Source organism: Brachyhypopomus gauderio, chromosome 18 (assembly GCF_052324685.1).
Source record: "Brachyhypopomus gauderio isolate BG-103 chromosome 18, BGAUD_0.2, whole genome shotgun sequence".
NCBI classification, from domain to species: domain Eukaryota; kingdom Metazoa; phylum Chordata; class Actinopteri; order Gymnotiformes; family Hypopomidae; genus Brachyhypopomus; species Brachyhypopomus gauderio.
This window is the reverse complement of record NC_135228.1, coordinates 3,402,476-3,417,796: the sequence shown is the minus strand read 5'-3', so window position 1 is coordinate 3,417,796 and position 15,321 is coordinate 3,402,476. Positions and strand designations below refer to the sequence as shown.

Below are 15,321 nucleotides of genomic sequence, written 5' to 3'. Positions count from 1 at the left end.
CTCACAGCATCAGATGATGGGGTACAACTCTCATGCAGGGTGCTCCATGTGATACACGCTGCAGAGTGGAGGACACAGTAGGAGCAGGACACCGACCTGACGTGGGTTCTGCAACGGCTTGAGGGTAAGCAGGGACCCCATGGGGATGAGGTTGCTGGGATGTCCGTTCGAGGTCACTGAGGTCGGCAGTGCTAGAAGGCTGCCATGGAGGCGCAGGCTCTGGCCACTTCGGTATCTCCAAGACCCTGTGCCGCCTCCACCAAGGCTACTATTGGGGTCAGCAGTGGAGGGATGTAGAGGACTTCTGCCATACAGTTGTGATCAAATTTATTCAACCCCCACTGAAATAAAGTGTTTTGGCCAGTTTGACATTGATTTTGATCATTTCAGTCATCTTATTTACAATTATATCTAAGAGGCACTTATAAATTAGACAAACATAACATAATATTTATGATGGAATAACCACAAATGTCTTTACTGTGCTCACATCATTATCAGTTTTATTCAACCCCCTAGTGACATTATTTTTTAGTACTTAGTACAACATCCTTTTCCAGTTATGACAGCTTTCAAGCGTGAAGCATAGCTTGACAAGTGTCTTGCAGCGACCTATGGGTATCTTAGCCCATTCTTCATGGGCAAAAGCCTCCAGTTCAGTCACATTCTTAGGCTTGCGCACTGCAACTGCCTTCTTTAGGTCCCACCAGAGGTTCTCAATTGGATTTAAGTCTGGTGATTGCGATGGCCACTCTAGAATGTTCCAGCCTTTCATGTTCAACCATGCTCTAGTGGACTTGGATGTGTGCTTCGGATCATTGTCCTGTTGGAAGGTCCAACGTCTCCCAAGCCGCAGGTTTGTGACTGACTCCATCACATTTTCCTCCAAGATCTCCTGGTACTGAAGGGAATTCATGGTACCCTGCACACGTTGAAGCTTTCCTGTACCATGTTGGAACTTTGAATCCAGGGTGTTCGCTGCAATGTCCGAATGTCTTGGGATCCAGAAGACTCATACTACCCCACTCCACCCACAGAGTGATGACCTGGTGGAAAGGTTTAACAGGACACTGGTCCAGCAGTTAGCTATCCTCACCTCAGAACACCAGCAGGACTGGGACACCCATCTCCACCTCATCCTCATGGCCTACAGGTCAGCAGTTCAAGACTCCACACAGTGCACACCTACCCTGCTCATATTGGGAAGAGAGTTGAGGACCCCTGCCAAACTGGCTTTCGAGAAGCCACCTGATGGCCTGCAGGCACTACCAGGCCCAGATTATGTGACAAAACTGCAGGACCGGTTGAAGTCGGCACACTCCTACGCCCAGAATCAGCTAGCAAAGAGGGACTGCACCAAAAGGGGAATTATGATGTCACCTCTAGAGGGAGGCACTTCATGACTGGAGAGTTGGTGTGGGTCTTTAGCCCAAAGAGGAGAAAAGGATGGTGTCCTAAACTGGACAGTAGCTGGCTGGGGCCCTGCAGTGTTCTGTTCTCTAAGCCCTACAGGTCTGAGAACACCACAGAGCACCGGTAGGCCAAAGAGGCAACATAAGCTACATCCCCACCTCAGAGATTGTGTTGGGGGGGCAGTGTAATGATCCTTAAGGGATTATTGGGTTACTGTTTATTTAAGTTGTTGTTTGTGAGTGGAAAACACGGAAGTGAGCGAGAGAGAGAGAGAGAGAAAATGAAAAGGCATGCAGCTATTGTGAGTGAGTTCACTTGTATTAATGTTAAAAATGCAAAAAGAGAACAGAAGAGAAGACAACAGCAAACTGACCGGGAGTAGTATTTAACGAATGTTACTGTAACGATGGGCGCTGAGAGAAGGACGAGGCACCAGTCTGACCTTACACACGCTAACGTCAGTTTATTAATACACAAAATAGCGCAGACAATGTATAACACTTACACATGTAAATGTGACTAACTCAAACAAAGACGAGCACGGGACACTATGCAAACGCACATTAAATTTACAAACTGTAAGCTGGTTTTAACGTGATGTGGACTCAAGTGCAAACCCCTAAAACTGAATGCCAAAAACAGCCAACAGAAACCTCCGCGATTGCGGGAAAACGAAAACAAAAACCCCGAAGGGATAACAGCAGAACGACACGGAGAAGTCTCGACGTGCGACAAACCAGGTAAGTAAATAACAAACAAAAAACACGCGGAATAATAATCAATGCGTCGCTGAAACCATAAATACACGGAGAACAGCTCAACGTGTCAGGAGTAATATAAGAGGCAAGGGAGGGAACGTGCAAGACTTGGAGCTCCTACCTGGATTATCTGTCGGTCTGTCAACCAGAACACTGGCAGACAAACCAACATTGAAACAAAAGAAAAAACGAAACAGCAGAGAAGAAGACAGACAAAGAGAGAGGGACTGAGAACACTCAGCGAGAAAGAACCAGAGTGCGAATGCGAATGAGACGCAGAAAGAACAAACGGCTTGGGCTGTGAGAGTAACAACAACAAACAACTTCAGCAATGAGCTGCTGAAGTTGCTCGCTTTAAATAGGCAACAAACACCTGATGCCTATTGCGTCCGATTGCCCCCAGGTCTAGCTCGCGGGCTCCTCCTTGTGGCGGCCGGAGGAACGCGCCTGGGTCCAACCCTGACACAAACTACATAAGCCCAGAGTGATCACGAGACGAGCCACAGGTGAGACTGATGAACACACTTGGACACAACCACACCCATGAAGATCCACAGACGGAGACGTCTAGACATAGACGACATAAACACACGCCCAAAGGGGAGGGGTCAGGGGCTGTACCGTGACAGTTACAATATTAACCATTCAATGGTCAATACACGTATTCAGAACGTAACCCTTTGGTAATAATATAATTTCACCCATTCCAGTTTTCAAACATATTTTCCTGAGCAATCAGGAATGGTGCCCCATTATCTGCTAAAATTAATACAGTGAAAGCATTTAATTAATAGTAATAGTGTGTATTACAGTGTATTACAGTGTTAGTGAGTGTTTAATTAATACAGTGATAGTGTATGCTTAATTAATACAGTGATAGTAAGTGTTTAAATATCGTAACTAAAACCCCTACAATATCATTACGACGGTGTAATTTTGCATGTTAAAAACCATATAGAGCACATCGCTCATTTTGCTACCGTGACGGTTATTTGTCTTGGTGTAAAACGATCTTAACGTGGAGGCCGATATTGGAGGACATTCATATTTTCTTTAGGTATTTGTTACAGTAAACAAAAATAATACAAAATAAGTTTTCTCAAGTCAAATAAGTCTTGGGTACACACAAATCACTCCTATAAAACAATAATTGTGGCAAGTAAAAAATTTTAGAGTTAAACTTAAAATGTTGACGACAGTGGCCATTATGCTAATTGGGCTACTACGCTAGCTGTAATGATGGCTAAGTGTCTAACTTAAACTAAACAAACCTATTGGGTGCAGTGGCGGAGCCAAAGGGGGGGCCGGGGGGGCAAATAACCGTGACGGTTATTTGTCTTGGTGTAAAACGATCTTAACGTGGAGGCCGATATTGGAGGACATTCATATTTTCTTTAGGTATTTGTTACAGTAAACAAAAATAATACAAAATAAGTTTTCTCAAGTCAAATAAGTCTTGGGTACACACAAATCACTCCTATAAAACAATAATTGTGGCAAGTAAAAAATTTTAGAGTTAAACTTAAAATGTTGACGACAGTGGCCATTATGCTAATTGGGCTACTACGCTAGCTGTAATGATGGCTAAGTGTCTAACTTAAACTAAACAAACCTATTGGGTGCAGTGGCGGAGCCAAAGGGGGGGCCGGGGGGGCAATGCCCCCCCCCCCCCCCCCCAACAGAGACTGTGCCACCCCTAGTGCCACCCCACTTGCGAACCACTAGCGATCGGTTGATCACGATATAATACATAATTTGTGATTTGTGTCCATTTTACACTCACAAACCCCCATTGACAACTTACGCTCGCCACCCCCCCGGTCGACATCATTTGTATATGGACCCCTCCGATAAAGCCTTGGTCACCCCTTGAAAAAAAGTCTAGCTCCGCCACTGATTGGGTGTGTTTTACATATTAACTGTAATGACCGCTAAGTGTCTAATGTAAACTAAATGAACCTATCCGAGTGTGTTTAGCTGTAATGACGAATAAGTGGCTAATGTAAACTAATCAAAACTATCCAGATGTGTGCCTTATGAAGTTTGATGTGGTTGATTCAGTGTCTTTAATTTGTTTCCTACATTCTTTGGTTTTGTCCAAGGATTTTAAACTCCTTATAGCCAAAGATCCATGTGCGGTACTCCAGCTGAAGCCATGGCAACCTCATTTGATTACATTTAATGCATCTCTCGGATTTTCTGCATGCGATAAATTATGTTGTGATACATCATGAGAAAAGGTGTTGCGTCCCAACTCACAAAAATAAACTAAACACACAAAATAAACACACAGTATTTTTCTATAACTCACATACAGCATATAGATAACGGACTGACTCTTATTGTTCATGAGTTAACAAGTCCGAATCGTGTCATTAGGGACGAGTTCAAGTCAAGTCTGAAGTCTTTTTGTAGGTGACTTAAGTGCGACTTCGACTCGAATTGCTCACTTGAGTGCTCATCTCTGTGTGCTCCAGCAGCTGTTTGAAAAACATGTTTTGCAAAACAATTAATCTAGCTGGCCAGACAGATTTCAAACGAAGAAAGAAATGTTTCTACATACTTCCATGAGCCATCCAAGGGGCGGATACTGAATAATGTCATGATTATGTATTGGTCATGTTCTAATAAATGACACATGAATCTCCCAATCACATGAGGGGAGTGGCAGGTACAACTTTTAGTGACACACAAACATACAAATCAAATGTAGGCATAAACCACTTCATTGGTTCATAACTCCTACTATGGACAAAATTTAAAGGGCAGACAACAGATTCAGGAAATGTTTTGAACCATGTTGCTCTGATGTATTTGCATTAATAAAAACACAAATTCTGACTATATCCGAGAGATAATTAATACAGTTATAGTGTGTGTTTAAATAATACAATGATAGTGTGTATGTTGTTGTTGGGGGGGGGGGGGGCTATTGTGAGTGTATAAAGTCAGAAAGTCAGTAACTTACTCCAATATCTCTAGTTTACAGTGTCGATTCTTCAGTAGAGCAGAGAGCTGCTCCACTCCTGAGTCTCCTGGTTTATTGCGATTAAGATTCAGCTCTTTCAGGTGTGATGAGTGATTTGACCTCAGAGCTGAAGCCAGAGTAGCACAGCCTTCTTCTGTAACATTGCAGTTAGACAAACTGCAGAGAGAAGGATAAAAAAACTCCTCATACAGCACAACAAACACGTGTGTATTCATAAAAGTTGCAGTGATTGTGTGTATGTGTGTGTGTGTGGGTGTTAGGTTTAAGAGTGAGTGACATAGGATTTGTTTATATCTATCTAATTAATATAGTGATCATATTTAATTACTGATATATTGCATACATTACTGATTGTGTATGGAAGTGTGTGTGTATGTTTGTGTGTGAGGGAGAGATTGAGGGATTGTGTGTGTATGTGTGTAAAGAGAGACAGAGAGAAAGATAGAAAGAAAGAGGAGATATTTACTGTATGTCTGTTTATATGGAGACAGTAATTCAGTAACTCACTCTAGTATCTCAAGTTTATTGTGTCGATACTCCAGTAGAGCAGAGAGCTGCTTCACTCCTGAGTCTCCTAGTTTATTGTGGTTCATATTCAGCTCTCTCAGGTGTGATAAGGGGTTTGACCTCAGAGCTGAAGCCAGAGCAGCACAGCCTTCCTCTGTAATACTGCACCAAGATAGACTGTAAAGAGAAGGAGAAACACTCCTCACAATTACAGCTCAAATCTCCAACACACACACACACAGACAGCACCCCCCACCGCATACACACAATAACAACCACAAGCTTTGGCCTTTTGGAAAACAATCATACATTGTGAAAAAATATACAATCATATACATAAACACACAAACAGTATTCATAACTATTTAATACACAAACAAATGAGTGACATGCGCACACCAACTAACACACAGGCAAATGTACTTTCATACTACACATAGAACACTCTGAGGGAGGAGTCGTGGGAGGACCATGACAGCAGTCTTTTTGTATGCCGCCATCTTGGTGTCATGTATAGCCCAGCCCGGACCTGTCAATCATGCCTTATTGTTGTCTTTTCCCATGTGTTTGTGTTGTCATGTCAGTTTGTTCCCTCCTGCTCATTTGTAACCCCGCCTCTTGTATTACCGTCACCTGTTCCCGGTTTGTCTGCTCGATATCCTCTGTGCTTATAGATCCTGTGTTTGACTCAGTAAGTTGCTGGGTATTGTTAATGTCCCTGTTATGATTGTTGATTATGGTTCCCACTTTTCCTCTTGTTTGGGCTATTCTAGTTATGGTTATTGTTGTTGTTTGTCTATTCAAGTTATGGTTATTGTTCTTCTTTATCTCAGTGTTTCATTTCATCATTAGTTTTCTTTGTACTTCTCTTGTTTAGTCCTTGTTTCTGTTTCGGACTGTCCTTCGGTTATAACTCCTGATCGCCTGTATGAGTCTGATATTGGTTTTGGCTGTAATAAATCTTGCTTCCCTCAGTAAATTTGTCTGCCTCATTCAGGCTCAACGCCCAGAGTGTTACACTTGGATTGAACATCAGTTTCTGTATGGAAAGGTACACATGTGACACATCCAACTATTTCACAAGAAAAACTTGTGAAATGGTATGTTTCATGCCAATGTAACTTTATTTGTCTTTGTGTTAAAAAAAGTGATTTTATGTGAACTGAATAACATTAGTGTATAGGTGTCACGTAGGGCAACGCCCCCTCTCGTAGCTGTCACTCTGGGTTCCCTTATGTCCGTGTTCCCTGCCTGTTTGTCCCGCCCTGCTCGTTGGTTTTGATTCCTCGTTTGTTACCACACCCCTGTGTCATTGTCATCACCTGCCCCTTGTTTAATGTCTGTGCATATAAGCCCCTGAGTCTCCCTTGTCCTTCGTCCGGTATTTTGAATTTAATTGTGATCGTGTCTGTCCCATCGCTGTTCTCTGTGCCTGACCGTTTTCGTGTTTCTCCTGTTTCCCGTGCTCCCTGTCTTGTGATGCCAGTCTTTGCCTGTTTTACGGACTGCCCTCCTGTGATTGACCCTGCCTGGCTAAGCGACGACGATTATGGTATTCCCTTCAATAAATCTCGCTCTTCTCAGCGATTGTGTCCGTCTCCTCGCTCCGTGGCGCAAGCCACGTTACAATAGGTATCTCAGGTAATCAGGAAATTGGGAGAGTGGTTGTTACGGTCTGTTTGTGTGTGTGTGTGTGTGTGTGTGTGTATGTGTGTGTGTGTGTGTGGGGATGGCAGTGGGTGTGTTCATGAGGTTGTGGTTTTTTTATTGTGGGGGGTCTCATCATAAGTCTGTGGTGGTAGTTTATATCTGTGTGGATCTCATTTTTAATGTGTGGTGTTTGGTGGGTACTGCCTGTAGTCAGAGCACTTTTAAGAAAGGGAATGTGACGGGCAGGGAGTGCAAAATAAAATGGAAGCAATCACGCCAAGTCTCAGGGAAAAAGAATGGTTTAATTGAGAAAGTGCGCAAACCAAAAACCTGTGACATGATCCAAATTAAGGATATAATATCCAGCAGTCAACTGGTAAAAAGACAATACATATATAGACAAACAAACTACCCTCAGGTGAGACGGTTTGTGGGCCCCGCCCACCAGAGGGACGAACACAACACAACAACAACAGGACAAATGCTGCTGTGGACAGAGGCGACCAGTAGGGGGCCCGCCGTACCGTGACAGTTAACAGGTGGGTCAGCTAGTTTCAAAAACTGATTATGGTACATGATATACTAGTTACAAAGGTGTTAAAGAAACACTTGGCATTTAAAAAAAATGTATGAATGAAAATACTCACTCAGCTTTTCTGGATGCTGTGACCACTGGCAGGAGTCTCAGTAGACATTTCTCTGATCTGTCATATTTACTCAGGACAAACTCATCCAGCTCCACTTCTGAGTTCAGCAACACAAACACCAGAGCTGACCACTGAGTGGGGGAGAGACTGACTCCACGGAGACAACGACTGGGTCCAAAGTGATGATAATAACTTCGTCTGCTCAGGAATGTCTGGACTTCCTGCACTAAAGAATTATCGTTCAGTTCATTCAGACAGTGGAACAGATTGATGGATTTCTCTGGAGAAGGATTCTCCCTGATCTTCTCCTTGATGTGCTTGACTGTTTCCTCTTTGCTGTGAGAGCTGCTTACTGTCTGTGTCAGTAGTCCTCGTAAGAGAGTCTGATTGGACTCCAGTGAGAGACCCAAAAGGAAGCGGAGGAAAAGGTCCAGGTGTCCATTCTCACTCTGTAAGGCCTTGTCCACTGTGTTCTTAAGGAAGTCAGACATTGTTGTCCTTTTGAAGAACATGTCATTTAGGGCTGCAGTGGTTTGCTGATTTGGATTGTTGGAGATGAAGGAGTGAAATGCATATAAAGCAGCCAGAAACTCCTGAACACTCAGATGTACAAAGCTGAAAACCTTCTCCAGGTGTAGCCCAAACTCTTCTCTGAAGATCTGGGTACACACTCCTGAATACACTGACACTTCTTTGACATCAATGCCACACTCTCTCAGGTCTTCCTCATAGAAGATCAGGTTGCCCTTTTCCAGTTGTTGAAAAGCCAGTTTTCCTAGTGCCAGAACACTCTTTCTGGTCTGGTGAGGATCAGGGTCCATTTTTCCATGGTACTTTCTGCCCTTGTGTTTGATTTGAAAGATCAGGAAGTGTGTGAACATCTGAGTCAGAGTCTTGGGGATCTCTCCACTCTGTACTTTGCCCAACATTCTCCCTAGAACAGTGGCTGCAACCCAACAGAAGACTGGAATGTGGCACATGATGTAGAGACTTCTTGATGACTTTATGTGTGAGATGATTCTATTGGCCAGGATCTGATCACTGATTCTCTTCCTGAAGTATTCCTCTTTCTGAGGGTCACTGAACCCTCGTACCTCTGTTACCTGGTCAACACACTCAGGAGGAATTTGATTGGCAGCTGCAGGTCGAGAGGTTATCCAGAATTGAGCATTTGGAAGCAGAATCCCCTTGATGAGGTTTGTAAGTAGCACATCAACTGAGCTTAACTCTGTTACTTCCCACAAGCTATCATTTTCCTGGAAATCAAGAGGAAGTCGACACTCGTCGAGACCATCAAAGATGAAAATGACTTTGAATTTATCATAGTCTATTAAATGTATAATTTTTTTCATTTCTGGGAAAAACACATGAAATAGATCAATCAGACTGAACTTTTTCTCCTTCATCAAATTCAGCTCCCTAAAAGGAAGTGGAAATATGAAGAGGACATCCTGATTGGCTCTTCCTTCAGCCCAGTCCAGAATGAACTTCTGCACAGAGACTGTTTTCCCAATTCCAGCAACTCCTTTAGTCAGCACTGTTCTGATGGATTTATCTTTAAAGAGGTCATTACATTTGATGGGTGTCTCCTGAGTTGCTGGTCTCCTGGATGCTGTCTCAATCTGTCTCACCTCATGTTCATTATTGACATCTCCACTCCCTCCCTCTGTGATGTAGAGCTCTGTGTAGATCTCATTCAGAAAGTTTGAGGTTCCATGCTGTGAGATTCCTTCAGTAATTTTATTATATTTCTTCTGAAGTCTTAATTTGTGGAGTTTGGATTTTTCATACAAAATTCCTGATAAAATACACAGAAAACAACACAGCACTTTAATTGCAATACCTGTAATTCTTAGTCTTAAAAAAAAAAAAAAAAAAACATCAGCAGTACACCTACCAGTACAATCTAGTACAATCTGGTAATGTTACAGTATGTTTTGCTTCTTCAGTGAACTTTCTGTCACTCATGGTTCCCGCCCTTGGACATGTGTATGAATATTTAGGTTTATCTCTGTTTGTTTTTTTCTTTTCATAACTGGTGAAACAAACATTTTGTTACACTTACTATTTCAGCTGCTATTATAAAATATTTTTATTTGACATCAAGATAATTAATTTGATAGCCATTACATTCTACATTGTTTTTCTGTCTAATTAAACTTTTTGTTCTGAGAAAAAAAAAAACTCTTATTTTTTTTATTGCTGTGATGTTAATCAATATACAGTATTCTAATGGTTATAATCATGTTAAAAATGCAATCACATTGGTAAGTTAAATTAGGAGCAGTGTTTTGTATATCAGATAATCTTGAACAGATTAACTGAAGCGTTAATTCAGGATGTCTGAACTAGGTGGAAATGTGTAAGAGCACAACACAGTCTATGCAAAGTTTGACCAGCAGAGGGAGGCATAGATCCACCTCACAGTGATCAGAGGCAATCAGTCATACCTTTTAACCAGCCTATTTAGGAACAGCTCACAGACTCCCTGTTAAATCTGGTCTTTAAGCGTTAGTAATCTATGTAGAACCTTCAGCTGGGTCTTCTATCTTCATTCTCTACATAATCCTTAGATGTACCTTTCATTTTTTAGTTATCTCTATCCTTTCCTGGTTCGGAATATTGTTTTAGGTGTGTCAGCCCTTGATGACTTTAGATGTCAAAGTTCTCTGTGCTGGAAGTCGATTGACTTGGTCACCCTGGGGTGGTGGTCTAATCTCCTCCATGGGTGCATGTTTCCTCTTTTGGGAGGCTCCTGTTATCATTCCCCATGTCCAGTGGGCGTGAACGTCTCACTGGACCTGCTGTCTTAGTTCCTGCACTAGATCCTTCTGCAGCTGTCTCTCTCAGTTTCTGTGAGATCTGTTAGAATCACTCTCCCAGCTTAGGGGTCACCACCATAAGTCCTGTATCACCACAGGAACAACCTTGGGGTTTACCCTCCACATCCTATTACTTCCATCACTCCCTGATGTTTCTACTACTCATATTCCTTTCTTCAAATGTTTCCATCATCTGGGACTGCCACAATCATTACCACTACTGTGACTGCATCTTGTACACCACCACCAGGCCCGGACTGGCCTATTTACAGTAGATCCTGCTGCCTGTCATGTCTGCCTGTCATTGTCATGTGTAACTTCTGTAAATAAGTGATGTGTATGTTCAGCTGTCTTCTGTAAATAATTAGTTATTTATATATTCAGCTGTTTTCTCCTGTAAAGTGATGTGTAAACAGACCTTCATTGAGAGCAGGAGTCTCTGAGGAGTTTCCAGTCTGGATGGAACTGGACTTGTTCTGAACTGTACAAGAGAACATTTGGGAATCAGAACTTTATCATTATGTTCATTATACTTAGTATAATTATCTACATACAAAGTTTAAATGAACCCCAGACTTAAAAAAGGAGGATTTACAACTGTGAGGACCATTATATATAAACCACATACAGTATGTACAGTATATATTAAGCAATTATTAATAAATAAATATTAACTGCCCACTCTGCTGAAAGATGCTTATTTGAACAAACATTCATCTCTTACCTCCATCTATGAAGTTCAGTGTCACTGATCCAATAATCTGATTCCCATGGAACTGAACTGCATTGATATCAGATCCTGTCTGAGCTGTGATGTTAGTCTGATCTGTGATGTTGGTCTGAGCTGTGATGTTGGTCTGGATAGGAGGAGAAGCCTCCATCTTCTAGTCAGGTGGTTCTTCACCAACACCACTAAACACCAAAGTATGATGTCAGTGCTTGTAGATTATTTTCCATATCTCAAAGAATCCTAATAAACAATTTCATTTGGTAATTTATTATATTATGGCGCATTTCCACTAGGGCCTGCTTGGCGCGGTACGGTTCGATTCACAACGGTACGGTACGGTCGCGTTGTGTTTCCATTACAGTGGTGGACCACCACAATGTGGGTGGAGTCGCTGTTGGCGCGCGGGTTGTAGTGTCGTGACATCATTTGTATGCGACCACAACACCGGTTGATGCCCCTTAACACATACCATTATTGTATCTTATTTATCTTTATCTTCATTATTGTATGTGGTTGCTCTAATTATTGATAATAATTTGGTATTACTCAAACAGGCTGAACACACCCTGCATAAAAAGCATCAGTAATACAATCAAATGAAATCAAATTTTATTATGAAATATATATATTTAAAGTACAACATATGTAAATAATATATAGTTAAAAAAAGTGCAAAAAGCAAATTACCTAAAAATAACGTATAGCTTTATATGAAATAAATATTTATAGTACTACAAGCAACATTTTGTGTGCTTTTACTGGCGTCTGTCTCGCATGGTGTTCACAAGTTCGCCAAGCACCCAGAGGAAAGCCCGGTTGAAGGAAACATTTTCCGCCAGCTCCGCTCGCCTCGTCAGTGGAAGGGGGATCTTGAACGTAAAAAATAACAAATATTAAACACAAGCATTCCCGTGAAAGCAACAACAATATAGCGTAACTGCACAAAATGTGTAGCACGTCATCGCTGCTCATGCTTTGTTTATGGCTACAGCTAACTAGCAACTAGCAAGGCTAAGAGCTAGTTATTGTACAGTAGTGACTGTGGTGGTAACATTAACTACAAACACAGCTCTAAATTCCTGCGTTTACAATAGATGCGTTCATATTACGTTCATATTACATCTTTTACGAGCCTAGTAAAACTGAAATCACAATACACTCACCATTCTCCGTGGCCTCCAGCACCGACATTGCCGTGTCCAGCACGTTTTCTCTTCCGTTACTGGCTGGCCGGTGACCGTATATGGCATCCATTTGCTGGAACCATTTCCAGTCTTAGCGGTTTGCTCCGCTGCGTCCGTTATGGTCCTTCACCGCCCGGTAATCGCTTTTAAGCTTTTTTAGCTTGGACCGGCACTGCTGAACGGACCGCTGGTAGCCATGAGTGGCCATTAGCGCGGAAACCTCGCTAAAAACCTTTACATTTCTAGTGGCCCCTTCCAGTTCGCCCTGGATTTTTTGATCGCTGATTATTAACAGAAAGGTTTGTACCTCGGCGTTTGACCAGGGAACAGACTTCGCTCCTTGGGTTTTAAAAATAGCGGAGGAGTTGCTCTCCTGACGCAACCTGTGACGACACTCCCTGGCCAATCAGTGTCATGCTGTTCCTCCACGTCACAGAACTGTACCGCTTTGGAACGGTTAGAACCTCGAGCGAGTAGGTACAAAAAAAGTACCCGAAGGGACCGGCAGACTGGGACCTGTTACTAATGGAAACACTCACAAACCGTCGCGAATCGAACCGTACCGCGCCAAGCAGGCCCTAGTGGAAATGGGCCATAAGTGGGGTAGTATTTAAAATACAGTTCATATAGAAATATAGAACACACCTACTTCATGTGACATCTGTATGACAATGTGAACCCAACATAGACTAATATTCTTAGTTTTATATATCCTATATTTGTGTATTTATGTATTAATTACTATTTGTTTGTGTATTTATGTATTTACATTTTTAATGAATATGTTCATATTTTCAAACAGTTAAGAGTACATATGAGTACAAGGGCAGAGATTATTCTATTAAATTATGTATATTAAATGATGCCTGGACTGTGTGGTGAATCACAGCAGGCGATGGTGTGAGCGCAGCAGCCATGTCTGCTGTCAGTCAGCGTCAAGCCTCGGACCAACAGAACCACAGTCCATAGAATCCCTCACTCTGGCTGACAGGATGCACATCACTGAATTATTATGATCATTGGTTAGATTCAGCATTTCAGTAGTAGAGTAGTGGTGTATCAGTAGTTCATTGGTCAGATTGCTGCATCAGTGTCAGTGTTTGTACATCATGTGTAACAGTTGGAAAAAGATGCCCCAGAAGGTGGAATTCAGTCAAAGACCATTTGTTTAAGAAGCCACACAAAGAAAAAGTGCTGGAATAAACATCATCTGAAGTAGAAAAAAAATTCTTCTATATTCTTAGTGAACTGTTTTTTTCTGTTGGTGATTTTAAACATTCAGTAGTGCAACCCTTAATTAAGAAACCCTTGATCCGTCTGTGCTGGACAATTTTAGACCAATCTCAAGACTGCCTTTTCTTTCTAAGATTCTAGAAAAGATTGTCTATACTTCAATTAAAGGCTTTTCTTGAGAAGCATGACATCTTGGAGGTTTTTCAAGAAAATAACATGACTGATTTATAGCAGTGCTCAAATGCTTGTAGTTTCAGCAAACAGACTCAAATACTCACCGTGTTGTTGACAGATTCATGCGTCTCTCATAAAATGATGATCCTGCTCAGTCTCTCACACTCTGGTCTGAATCTGTTTGTCCTGTTCAGTTTCTTTTATGACTCTGTTGGAAGCAGAGACAGCAAATTAAATTTTTGCTTTGTACTTTTAGACATCTCCATGCTGAATATCAGGAACAGGTCCAGAGTGGGTAACAGGTAAGACTGTGTTAAGGAATGCAGCCAGACTGGTACATGTACAGTCATGTAAAGACACAACATGCAGAATTACTGGAAATCACCTACAACAACTGACCTAAGAACAGCATAGCTTTACTTCACACAATAGAAGATAGACAGAATATGCAGGTCCCAGATCAGAGTCCCCCTCTACTCTAAATTATAATAGAGGAACATACCTATCCAGAGAAAGTCACAGATAAGAGTGTTGTACAGCATGTTTACTGATGAACTGATCAGAGATCAGTCCAAACATAGGAGGTTGTTTTGAACGCTGCCGTGTCTGTGTGGTTTAACTGCGTACTGATGAGACACAGAAACTGTTCAAAGCTTCTAGTCAACCCCAGAAATCAAATATGACAATCCCCCAAATTCTGCAATTGCCACAGCAATGCTTTATTTCCAGTGTCAGCAACAGGATTCCTACTGTTCACTAGAGCTACTTTGGTTTGGATCAGAGGTTTTCACCACATCCACACAGACTTACTACATGTAATAACAAAGAAAGAGTCTTTATGTGATCTTGATTATCATCAAGACTGATCTGTTGTCTGAATATGATGTGATCATCTGAGGCATCCACATGTAATGTAATGTGTTACATGACAAAAAACTGACTGTACTGGAGTGTCTCCTTCTATCAGGATCATCAGGATTATTACAGTTTTTTGCAATTGCTAAGACCCAAAAAGTGGTCTTTATATTACAATCTATTGACCTGGTGCACTAAACCAGGCACATTTTGTGCCTTACACTTATTTAGAAATTCTAAAACACACTTTTTGCAAAGCATTAAACAGTTCTTTACATAAGACACAATATTCATAACTGAAAACCATGCGTTTCTTTTGCACGTCAATGGAGTCCAATACTGTCACGGTATGGCAGACC

General features: G+C 41.8%; 1 protein-coding gene across 3 annotated transcripts in view; it reads right to left on the bottom strand.

The window, feature by feature from the left end:
- Positions 1 to 14,414, bottom strand: part of LOC143481738 (NACHT, LRR and PYD domains-containing protein 12-like) — a 44,362-nt gene extending 29,948 nt beyond the window's left edge. For 2 of the 3 annotated variants that reach the window (XR_013122063.1, XM_076979856.1), the window contains exons 1-6: positions 14,212 to 14,414; positions 11,511 to 11,698; positions 11,205 to 11,267; positions 7,965 to 9,762; positions 5,668 to 5,844; positions 5,140 to 5,316 (exon numbers count right to left, since the gene is read on the bottom strand). Coding sequence is in view for 2 of the 3 variants with exons in the window: in XM_076979856.1 (XP_076835971.1) it covers positions 5,140 to 5,316; positions 5,668 to 5,844; positions 7,965 to 9,762; positions 11,205 to 11,267; positions 11,511 to 11,667 (2,372 nt within the window). In the remaining variant the exon portion in view is untranslated. Of the gene's footprint in view, positions 1 to 5,139; positions 5,317 to 5,667; positions 5,845 to 7,964; positions 9,763 to 11,204; positions 11,268 to 11,510; positions 11,757 to 14,211 lie in introns of all 3 variants that reach the window. The other variant, XM_076979857.1, reaches the window with a different exon arrangement.
- Between the last annotated feature and the right edge of the window lie 907 nt (positions 14,415 to 15,321).